The sequence below is a fragment of the Buceros rhinoceros genome, unplaced genomic scaffold, assembly GCF_000710305.1.
Source record: "Buceros rhinoceros silvestris isolate BGI_N320 unplaced genomic scaffold, ASM71030v1 scaffold20862, whole genome shotgun sequence".
Taxonomy (NCBI): Eukaryota; Metazoa; Chordata; class Aves; order Bucerotiformes; family Bucerotidae; genus Buceros; species Buceros rhinoceros.
Window position 1 is genome coordinate 1,044 of NW_010399714.1, and position 12,631 is coordinate 13,674.

Consider the following 12,631-nt stretch of genomic DNA (forward strand, 5'->3'; position numbering starts at 1 on the left):
TTAAAAATCTCCAACAGAAAGCTTGACTCTTACAGAATGAGCCAGCAACATTCTTCGGCACTCAGATCTAAAACAGCACACAGGTCAGGAATGACAAATCATTGGTTGGGGGTTTTTTGGCTGACAAAACATACAGTTACAGCAAGTAGCTCACTTAATGTTTAAGACATTGTCTTGAGGCACATTTCACAAGACCCACATTAACCTGGTCCAAGATCCCAGATAAACACTCAGCTTTTAAAAGCATCGCTGTACTTATCCGTATACCACTCTGCTATTAAAGACATCTTTATTTCATTCCCAGAAGTAGTTCAGCAGTTCATCCAGAGTTCTACAGACCTGCCATTAAAAGAGAAGTAGTATTTGGAAACTGTTTTGTTGTTGTTTTCAAGCAAACCAAAATGCTGGTTTGTGACAACTCATTAACATTCGCATTCCAAACACAGCAATGCTGCCTATTTCAGCCATAGGCAAGACCGCAAAAAGATTCTGGGAAGTTTCTTCCACCAGATAGAGAGGTTTTCAGTAGTCCTGTGCCTCTGCTCTTTCAAAGCCCCGCAACGCTACCTTCCTTCTGTAGTCATGCAGCTACAGCCACCGTTCCCTCGCTCCTACCAGCAATGTGAAAACAATCCCTGAACTGGACACACAACCTGGAAGCATGACGTGGAAAAACTGCTTTGGCTGTGTTGAAGTGCATCATCTGTTTGAACAAGCTGCAGTAGATCTTCACAACCTACAATTCTTCTCAATATACAATAAAAAAAGCAACATATGCTTCTCCACATTCCATATATTTCAGGAAATAATGAGTTATAAGCAGCAAGCTATGTAACCTTTACAGGTTGAGAATGCGTTTTCACAGCACATCATGTACTGTTCCTAGGTTAAGACACTACACCTATTATGCCACTGCTAGTCCTGAATAATTTTGAACTACATTCCAGCAGTCATTTAAGTCACCATCTAAATCAACCCTACATTACTACTGTTACAGAAATTCCACACCATAATACTAAATATTCAAGATGTATTTGAAATTAATGCTGTTTGCACTTCACACAGAAATATGGGACTAAAGAAATTCCTCAACCTTATCAGTTGATTTATATTAATTTTATTATAAAATAAATACAAACCAAAGCATTTTTATAGAAATATATAAAAAAAACTAGTATTGAGTCAATAGGGTCTGTCTAGAACTTTTAGACTAGTGCCAGTACAGAAGTCGGTTCCATGGAGAGGAAAGAGTACTGCAAGAACCTTAAGGATGCCTTCAAGGTTGTACAGAGGAATCTGAAAGACCAGATATTCTCAGGTAGACAAGATTGTGCTTGTTCACAAATTTCTTCAGTATCCGAAACCTTTTCACCTGAGCTTTGCAGCCTTGGTGTGACACATATTTAAAGTACTTGCAATCTAAGGGGAAAAAAAAAAGCATCGTAAGTTATATCATGACACAGGCAAATACAAAGTGCTTTCATTGTTTAAGTAACACGCAAACATCTAAAAGTTTTCAGTAATGGAAGGTAATTAAATAATCCAAGACATGCACATAAGACATGTAACTGCAGCATTAAATAATCTATCCTCATTTACCTCAGAAAACAGCCTGCAGTTATATAACTGTAGGCTGTGTCTTGCAAATTGTTTTTTCTCTTTTGTTTTCACTCTTCAAAAAGATCAGAAAGCCGAATTTCAAGAGTGTAAAGCAGTATTGATTTAAGACATCAACGTATTGTGTTGGATAATGAAAGGCTCATATCAACCCCAATAAGCACAGAGACTTCATTAAAGAAAATTAGAGTGGGAACAGTTTTATCAGCCACCTGAAAATAAAACCTGGGAGAAATTTGATAACATATTGCTGAAAGTAGAAGATGGCTTTTGATATGAGAAATTGTTTTACAAAGTTGAGAAGTTATAGAGAAGCTGACAATGAAGAAGCTGCCTACCAACCAAAAGTCCAACCCGATGTGTGAGCCATGATCTCCACACACATTCTCATACTCAGTTTAGCAGCTGCTTCTTGGCCTGATACTCCAGCTTGGTTTTGCAGCATTTCAAAGAATGCTAAGAAGATGATGATCCTCACCTTACCAAACTGCTGGTGGTTTTCACTCAAGACTTCCTTCTCCTCTTTCCTGCATTACAACACCCCTACGGTCCATAATGACCAGCTTCTCCCCAGTATTTGCTGAAACACTGCCTAGGCTGGCATCCACCGAGCAAACTCTCCGCAGTCCTCACAACACTCACTCTTTATCCTCTCATTGTGCATTTTCGAATTTGTCATTTGAAGGTCAAAAAAAATAAATAGTAATGCGACTGCTCAACAAGGCCAGATAAAACAGAATTCTAAACCAGGGTAAGACATGTTATGCTAAGTATGCCTCATTAACAAATATCAAAACAATTTAAACATTTTCCCCTTGTTCTGCCTCAAAGACAACAATATTTCCTAGAACAAAGAAACCACGTTTCTTCCAGGGAGCAGATCAGCTGCACCCTGTCTCATTAGACCTAGAACTAGGCATTATTTCTGTGTAGTGAAAAGGAAGGAACATTTAATATTACCCTTTCCCAGTAGGATTCCAGCCACCAGAGCTTTTTCATAAGAAAGTCTTTCACTTTCCTGCCAATTCCTTTTTGCCAAATAACAGCAAAAATGGAAGGCTGGCCACCAGTCCTTCCTGGAGCTCCACTCTTGCTTGATCCAGTCAAGGTGCTTCTCAGAGCTGGGAAAAAAGTAAAACAAGTTACAGAAAAGCTTAAATGGGGATGAAAAGATGATTAGGAGGCACTGCATTTTATAATCAACTTGCTACAAGTCTCATAAATTGCACAGACACACCACCTTACACTGCAGACTGAAACACTAAATAGAAATAACATTTTTTTTTTAATCCCTGGCAACACTAGTGAGGCAGGACGTAAACTCTACAAGTCTTATTTAGACTTAGCAACACAGACTATGCTACAAAATGAAGCAAGCCTTTGACTTGTGCGCCAGTTTGTCAACAGTAATAAGAAAGTTTCTTCAAGTTTGTCAACAAATCAGTAGTATGAAGAGGCTGGTTTGTTTTTAGAACAAATGCATACTCAAAGACTAACTTATCCCAATAACTGTTAAACAATAAAGGACTTTTACCAAGTATTTCAGAAATAGAAACTCCCTACAACAGGGTAGTGATATTCCCATAAAACGATCAAGATGCCCCATGTATTTCAAGCTACTCTGAAGTTGTGCCTTCAAAAAAAAAATGCAGGCAATGTTTTTACTAACTTTATGCAACAACACTCCTAGCTTTAATCCACAAATTATGGACCTTAACAGCAGATGCTGCATAGGTGGAGGTGGCAGTAAAACAGGTCAAATTAAGTATTAATTGACTTAATTGAATTAATTGACTCTAAATATATAGTGCTTAAAAAACCCACCCTGTTTGCTGGCAAAAATAAAGTCTAGACATCAGAGGCCTCTGGGCAGAGGTTGCCTGAGATGGCTGCTTCTGAGATCAGAGGCCATGTCTGTCAGCGTTGGCGAGGGCACATCAATCCCCAGGCATGTTGGCTCAGCTTTTAAAGAATACACCAGCTGCATTCTTAAGAGTTACCACCATCACAGAACTCACCAGCCTGTACAGTACCAGCCGCCCCCTTAATGCAGCCCAGCAATTCTCAAACCAGCTTCAAAAAATGCACAGTAAGACAGCAGAAGACCCAACAACTTGAGTTCCACCACCACCACTAAGAGGGGGATTAGCGAAGGGTAGCAAATGCTATCCAAACATCTGAATAACCCTTCCTGCATAAGCACACAACCTGGTTAAAAAAAAACAAACAACTTTTTGCAGGCAATGGCAATACTGGAAATTTGGAATTCTCCTCACTAATAATGTCTTCTTTCCTCCCAGTCAAACCACATTGTGGTCAAGCTGCCACAGAACTCAGGGCAGGCCAGATGACTCTGTCGCTCACCAGCAGGCAAGACAGAGTCTAGGAAGGGTCACTTGTCAACTGCCCAAAGGCGGAGACTTATACAATGTCCTAAAAACAAATGTGTCCAGAGATACTTACATTACAATTTGTTTCATCTGTCTTGCCAGACAGCTCCATGCTTTTACATTTTCCTTCCAGCCAGCATAATCCAAGACTGCAAAAATAACTTCTAGCCCCAGTCGACGTTTTTTTCTTTTCTCTGGAAAGAGATTAGGCTGATTAATAAATTACTTAACTCGTTAGCAAGCAGCAAGTGAAATACAGTTCTCCACCCTGCCTCCCCAAATGCTGCCACTGCCCCTGTTTAAGAGGGTTCCCCCCATTGCCTTCTGTCTCTTCCAAGACACAAAGTTAAGGAATACTTTCCAGCTCTAGAGCACAACTTCTACTAGAGACACTGTCCCTACTCCCACCCTGCTCAAAACTTGCTGATTCAAGAGGCACGCAGAGGACCACTCACTTATCCCACACCACTCTGCTTACAATAACTACGGTTTCCAAAGCTCACTAATCAGTGCTTCCAACTGGCACCGCTGTTCAACACATTCTTCCCATGGGAAGGGAACACAGGGCCTCTGGAACACTTCAAAGCCTGAGACGCCACCAAAACATCAAATCTGGGACCAATATGAACAAAACAGACATTTCACACCAGTAGTTATGTATCAGTGGAGTTAAAACAATTTCTTTTTCTTCACAAATCAGATTGTCCTCAGCAGCTACAAGAAGTTCACAAATGTGTCAGACCTGAACAGAAAAAGGGGTTGCAGCTAGGAGGCTGGTTTTTTTCCTCTCCCAAAGAGTAAAAGCAGAAGAAGAGAGAACAATCTTGATTCAAGGACATTTTGCCAATCTGCTGACTTGCTAGAACATACCAGGTGACAAGAAGACAGACAGCCCAGAACACTTCCAGTTTGGAGACTGTTCTTCCATGCTGGTCAAAGACTTTTCTACTAGCTCAAAAATAAAACTTCCTTGAAGAGGATCAAGATTTTGTTCTTTGATCAATAACAATAAACTAAAGCATAGAACCATCTCAGTTCCTCCAGAAGAGATCTCAAAAAGGGAATGGAGACCCTGACATTCAGAGTAGGGTACTTCAGAAAAAAATGTTATTTTTGAGATCCTGGCTGTGCCTTACATTTTGCTTTGATCAGCCTTTAAAATGAGAAAGGCATTTGTTTACAAAATTTTGTAAATGCCTGCTCACACATCCAGCTTAAAGGTTCCTGTGATTGGAAAGCCGAATTTGAGGTTGTTTTTTTTTCTTGAACAAAACTACTTAAAAAAGCAGAAAGATGGCTGCAGAATAATTTCAGAATATTATTCTAGGTTAATATAAAAGAAAAGAGCAAAGATACTGAAAGACTTACTTGATTTTTGAAGCAAGACGTTAAAATCTATCATTAGTTCATGAGAAGGAACAATATCATGCAAGATCTGAAAAATAAAGCCACAAAACCGAGATACATTATTTTAATGTGTAAAACTTTTGACAACTTCTACCTGATCAAGTGAATCACACTCTTCGGAGTTTTGGGTGTTCTGGGAAAATTAAGCAGTCTGGTACCTTAGTGCCTTGATATAAAAAAATTAATATCAAAGTCCATTCTGCACATCTGTGACACTACTCTGATGCGATGGACGAAACGCCTGGATGGCTGCTGAAGAGCACTGCACGTGCCAAATACAACATTCCCCAGAACAGCTCAGATCCGTATCCAGTGCTCCCTTTTTGGAAGGCAACACCATCTCCTTCCCAGGGCAGTTCTGGCTTCCCTGTCTACTACTCTGTGCACTGGATCACAGTTTCTGGACCTATCAGATTTGTCACTACGTTGTGTCTAAACTATCTTGCAGTGTCTAAAGCCACTGCTAAAATTGGCTTTAGCAGTGACTTAAAAAGACTTCCACTGAGAAGATGGAATTTTATACATATGCTACAGTTCAAAAGTCTACTCTTTATGAATCTGTTTTAAAACACCTGCCCTAAGAAAAGCACATTAGTGCCATCAACTGGTAAAACAGATTGAAAGACATTGTTTGCAAGAAGCTACCCAGATCAATGAGCAAGAGCAGAGAAAGCAGGAATTTAAAAGCGACTATACAAAAGCTTAATACAGCAAAGCCTTGTTCTGCCAGCAGAAATTAACTTCTGTTTTAGCTTAAATGCATAGCTCATCAAAAACAAGCACAGAAACGAATTGCTAGACAAGATCAACATGTGAAACAGAAAGCATCTGAATTTTTTCCATATTGTAAAGATCAAACTGTAACAGAAATCAATGCACGTTCGGCACAAGACTGCTGATGCAGACTGGAACCAGGTAAACGTGTTCTCTGAGGTTGCTCACCGACTTTGTTACACGACGTATCAGTTAAAGGCAAAACAAAGACTGGAATCCAAAGACAGCAAAGGGTATTGTTTGCTCCACCATTAGCATCCCTCCTGCTCATTTTCCACCAACCCTCTGCTTCTCACAAAGAATACAATAGGCTAAATAACATTGCAGGAGGCCAACTGACCCAAACTGTCAGACCATCCTGCTACACAACCAACCACAGTCCGTATCTACTATGTAATACATACCTTCAGTACAGATATGAGCGATTTCTTTGATTCACCATGTCTCTTCAGGAACTGGTAGAGGTAAACATGGGCATTGGGATTAGCAGGAAACTTTGAGTTGTAGGCGTATTCAGTTAACACTTGACGGGCTTCATTATGGTCTCCATAAAACTCCAACAACTAGAAGAAGTCTGTCATTAGTTTGCCACATATTAGCAATCAAACTATTACAACTCATTTAGGGCTGCCACAGGACTATCCAACAGCACAGTCTGTATCTAAGAACGCACCATATTAGTTAAGAGTAGCGTATTTTCATTTTACTGGTTACTTCTATCACAGAGAGCCAAAAATTCACACATAGAAGCCACTACAGGAGAAAATTCCTTTAACGCTGAATTGACAAAGAAATACCAGCACTTGCTCACTGGAAAGAGACACTGAAGCAGCCTGCCACGTCTTTAAAATGAGAACTTGGCAGCTGCTGGCACCAAAACTCTGTAAGATATGCTTAGAGAAGTCAGAGCTTACCATCAGCATTTAGAAAAAGTAAATAATTTCAAAGACATTTTAAAATTAACTTCAATTTTTAATTACAAATTCTAAACAGATATCTAAAAAAAGTCAAAAAACCCCAAACACACACATAGAGAGACCGCATGTGTGGGGTGCCTTTTAACATCTAGTGTATCCAGAAAAACACTGCCCTGCCAAAAAGAAAGAATTTGTTTTCAGGAATTTAAACAAAGCAGCTGTGCTCTGACTGCTGTACTAACACCATGAATACAAAATATTCAAGCTGTTTGTCCATTTCTTTTTCTTGGCAAGGGACAGATAAAATCTTTTTTGTAATCTGTGCAGGCTCTGCAGCTCTACTGTGAGTAACTGTACTCTGAATCAAAGCCAGTGAGATATACAGATGTGCTGCTTTTAAAATACTTCGTTGTCACCCACGCACATAAAGCTGCAGACAGACATCTTAATGAAAACTAGACAAGGAAACACGAAAGGAAGGTATCTGTAAAACACGCCCTTACATCCACATAGCACTTCACAAAGAGATCCCAGACGCCAGGTATTTTAATAATCTCCTTCAAGTTCACTGCTGCCTTCCGAAAGTAATTGTGCATTTCCTGTTCAACAGACAAGTCGTCAAATCCATCCTGACCTACCAAAACATGAAAGAATGCCACAAAGTTAGCTCTGCTAATCACAAGGGATCTTGAAGAAGTGGTGCACCTCAGAGATGATCACATTTGGCTAAGCAAGGACTCCAGAGAGCTTTTAAGAAAAACAGGCCTCAGTTTCCTCCGTACTGAAGCACAAAATTTTCACTGCTCTTCATCAAAATTTATTATTACCCAATTTCAACATATGTGGCACAACAGGTAGTATTCCAAGACAACATGCTACTGGCACAAGGTCCATAAAACAAACTCAGTACTTAATTTTCAGAGAGACAAGCAGAGATCCAATGTAACTGGAGCCAGCAGGTACATGCAGAATTACATACCACACACAAATAGCAGCTTCAGTATCTCTAAAGAAACTGAAATTCAAACAAGTTTTGGGGGCTTTTCCTAGCTCTCAAAATTCTAGCAGTCGCATACTCACGCATCTTCTAAGCCACTGCTATAAGTGAATACATTCCTTTGATCATTATTATAGGTGATGCTGCCTGGATGTAGCAAATGTAATTCAGGAGGAGAAAAAGTTATAGAATAGCATTTTGGGACCCCTCAGAAAAGTGCTGGTCAGTGTGCTGTTTTGGCACTTGACTCACTGCTGATACAGAATTACATTCCATCCACACCACCAAATTTTGAAGTCTAGGAAAGGAAAAGGTGTCATTGTAAACCATGGTGTCTGCACAAGCAAGTTGAAGTTCACAGCTCAATACAGAAAACACTCACCATGCTCTAACAGGATGTTCTTCTGCTTAGCCCAGCTATAGTAGTCCAACAGACCCCTGTAAGCCTGAATCAGTTTCATTTCTTTATCCTGAATGGCTGTTTGCTCTCCAAACCTCCAGCTTTCGGCCAAGGACAGGTTTTGGTAAGCTTCATCTATCAGTCCGTTACAAAGGAGATGAAACGCATGCTCTAAACAAACCTGCAATGAAAACAGCCCATACCACAGCGTGTCACAACAAATGGAGAGATCCTCTGCAATAGGGCAACGTTCTACACAGGTGTGCAGGGAACACAGAGACTCACAACTGACATGCATATAAAATCTTGCAAACACAGTTAATATAGCATTTTAACTCAGAGCAGTTTACACACATTCATTTATCCAAACAGTAGTATCTTTACACAGAATTTGAGAAAATTGCAGCAGTGGGAGAATACGAATGTCCCTGGGGTAGGGAGATAAGCCAAGACCTAAGTAATTTTTTCTGTCTGAGGATGCTGGAGAAACATTAGTAGTTAAAAGCATAGTTGATATAGAAAGATGTAGCCCTGTGAAGAGAAGGGGATGAAGTTCTTGAAGTCTGTGAGACAGAATTAAGTCACCGGTCAGGTAGTAGGCACTCAGTGGTTCTTAAGGCAGTTGTCTCAAAAACCTGCTTGCCATTATCAAGTGCTGTTCCTATTTAAGAAGATCCAGAAATGACCTGAGGAAATCCAGCTGGGTTGCATTTGCTGGTTTTTCATTTGGCCAGCGAAGTGCTGATCACCTGGAGGAGGGGTGTCCCTTACCATCCTATCATGATGCACTGGCACTAGATAAAAGTCTAAACCTTCAATTAGCTTTAGTAAACTCTCATATAGAACTTCTGTTGAAAGATTTGAAAAAAATACAACAGAGCAAAAGACAAAACCATCATCACAAGTGAGAAACAGTCAAAGAAACCAAAACAATGTAATTTTGAACAAGCCACCACAAGAAAGAAAACCCACAGCTAGATGACAGGGGTCCACAGTGTGAGGTTCACTGGTTTAGATACAGATTAGCTACTTGAAAAGTGAGCAGATAACGATGGCAAAATTTAAGTACAGCTGTTTAGTCAGGAGCACAATGGCCAAATCAAGGACTGGAAACAAAACCTGGCAGGTGTTAACGGGCAATTGCATGTTACTGGGGCATGCATGAAAAATAGTTTAACTTTTTCATTAATTCAAAGACCAGTTAAAGGATCTAGGCACTTTTAAGGACTAACAGCATGCCTGTGATCGAAAATATAGACCAAATGAGATATGGTTAGGTATAGAATAACCCTTAAAATAGCATGCAATTGATAGCTCAGATGTAGGGGGGGGTTGACACTATTTTCAGTAATATACTTCAAAAGAGAGAGATTCAGACACTCATACTCAAGTAAGTGTTCAGGTAAATGTAGAAAATCATTGAGGCTGCATTAAGTACACTCACCTTCAAATACCTTTTTATTCCCAAGGTTTTCATCTGCTCTATGAAAGAGTTGAACTCTTTCACACTGCTAAGGGAATGATTGCACAAAATTTCACTTCCTATTCTCCAAATCATCTATTAACGGGGAGAAATTCAAAAACAACCTTAGTACAAAAATGGCAACAGTCACCACATATACAGGTTAATCAAACTTACAGCTACTGTAACACATGAAAAAATGTACATTTGGATTGCAAATAAAAAATTATTATCTACTCCTGTAGTAACTTAAGTATTATCTACTCCTCCTATGTACTCTCTACATATTCATCTAGTAGGACTTTTACAGTCATTCAGCAGGTGCTTCATAACTGCTCATTATAAATGCAGAGCTCCAGCAAAGCTTATGAAAACTCCATTTGTCAGAAGGTTCCCCCTCCTGTTACTGAAAAAATCATCTTTTCCTTTGACATGATCCCACTGAGACATCAAGGTATACATCATTCTTTGAACTTAGTAATAAAGATTATTTCCAATTAGGTGTAGCTTCCCATCTACATGCACTTGTTTTCAAGGTCTGCCTCCACAGGGTAACTAAATATTCTAGTAGGCTTACAGTGTTCCAGTACTCCGTTTATTTAACAGCTCTGATCCTTTCCTCCTGCTTCTACCTCAGGTCCTGCTAGTAGTTTTTTTTACTGGTGGAGCTGGCAAAAACCTAAATAGGCCACTAACTTTCTAACAGACTGACGGCATGCCAGTGGCAAACACATTTACTGCTTTTCCATTGTAGAAGATTACTTTAAGATGACTTTTCATAGATACGCTCCTGATGGAATTAATTTATACCAAGCCAAGTTTTCATCAGTTGAGTCAAGAGCCTATGTAAAAAACCCAAAACAAAATAAAAAAAAAACCGCAAAAAAAGCCTGCAAAGCCAGAGAACTTTTCAGAAGCATTGAGCACTCTGTCAAGAAAAACCTCAGACAGCACTGCAGACTCTCAGCACCCCTGAAAGTGGTATCTCAGCAGAATTCAAGCTCCAGCAAGACTGGTCAAACCCACAGCAGCAGGATGCCTGGGCAGAGGCAAACTTCTGGTGAATAACTGGACAGTACGCTGCCTTGAGTGCTACCAACGACAAGGTTTGGTGCACTTTGTGCAGCCTTCCATCCAAGAGTTTCTACATCAGCACCTGAATAGCTGCTTATCTGTTTTTGAAAGCTTCAGTGTCTCTTTTTTTTTTTCTTAGAGAAACTAGTCGAGTTTCTGAAAGCTGCCTAACTGCTCAGGTCTTACCTTTAAGACCTTATTTTATATTTAAAAAAAAAAGTCTGTGATTAGTTAATTAAGACAAGTGTTGAACCTGAAGTATTAACAGATTCTTCTTGCAAGTATTTTTTCAACTTCAAAAGAACTCTGCTAAGGGACACTGGCTTACCTCTGATGGACCCACAGTTTCTCTAGAAAAGTCTTTCTCCAGTGATTCAACATAGCAAGTCAGAAACTCTGCAGCCCTTTCCCACTGCTTTTGTAGCATGGCATCCTGGATGTAACTTAAGCACACTTCTTTGCTCTTCCTGAAGTTTAATTTATGTTCATGGGAAGATGCTAAACAAACCAAAGGAAAAAAAAAATCAACCAAGCTCACAACTATCACAGCCCTTATTCAGGTAACAATATACCCACTGTTTCAGTATCTCTCTTACATGATCTTTCTCAGACACTACAGAAAGTGGTCTTAAGCTACGTGGGTTTGAGGTTAAACACTCTTACTAGTCTGCAGGGAAGCAAGACTATGGTAAAAGCTAGAAACAGAATATGAAATGGTATTTTCCACACACAGCTGCAGACACTTGAAACAGTGAGGAGCCAATTATGACACACCACCACCCTTCCAGAATTAGAAGACCATGGTGCTTTGGTAACTTCACAGTACACTGTGTTTTGGTGACCACACTTTTCCCTCAGTAATCAGGATCCAAGTCTGTGACCCCACCATACCGAAGATTTGCATAGACACATATGAACAGGCTATTCCAGTACCAAAAGCTAAGCAATTACCACTATAAAGATAAATCTAGAGAATTATTCTCAGTACAAGGCTGGAAAGCAGCCACTTACCTTTTTACATGGATACTGTTCAACTCTTGTTAGAGCAAAACACTGAAACCTCTTTTCCACAGCTTTTCAAAGTTCACAGCTGTATGCCATGGTCTAATGTGCACGTACAACAACGTTCAGGCTCTAAGAGCCCTCTGCAAAGGCCATGCAGAGCTCACCAAACCACTTACCTGCACGCTGTAGGCAAAGGAGTAATTCAAACTCTGGCCTGAAGCTGTTTTGTTAGATGTAATTTTGTAGAAAACACTTTAACTAACCAACCAACCCATAGGCCTAGTTCTCACACCTATTTCTAACCTCGGTGCCAAGTCCCACAGCGCACCCCCCAAGCCTAAACACCCAAGGACCACGGCTACTGTCGGGGAGTGCTGCAAAGCGAGCTGCTGAGAACTCCTCCGACACGGGCAGAGCTGACATGAGGCGTTTCATTACAAGCTACTTTGAAACACCCCCGGAGGTTTCGCGGCCCCCTGCACCCAGCCGCTTTTGTTACCAGCACCTCATCAGCCCTTACTGTACGGGCAGCGGACGCGCCGCCTCTCAGCGCCCCGCACGCTGCCGGGCAGACGGGGCTCACCCGCC

At 40.4% G+C, this 12,631-nt stretch overlaps 1 protein-coding gene across 1 annotated transcript; it reads right to left on the reverse strand.

Annotated features, from left to right (window-relative positions):
* Positions 1-1,100: 1,100 nt before the first annotated feature.
* Positions 1,101-11,530, reverse strand: TAF1A (TATA box binding protein (TBP)-associated factor, RNA polymerase I, A, 48kDa). The gene is made up of 9 exons (XM_010131602.1): positions 11,367-11,530; positions 9,947-10,060; positions 8,485-8,683; positions 7,609-7,739; positions 6,593-6,751; positions 5,376-5,442; positions 4,081-4,201; positions 2,578-2,738; positions 1,101-1,419 (listed from the first exon to the last, which is right to left on the reverse strand). Exons 1-9 carry the CDS (start codon positions 11,463-11,465, stop codon positions 1,277-1,279), a joined length of 1,194 nt encoding a protein of 397 aa, XP_010129904.1. The 5' UTR covers positions 11,466-11,530; the 3' UTR covers positions 1,101-1,276.
* Positions 11,531-12,631: the final 1,101 nt, after the last annotated feature.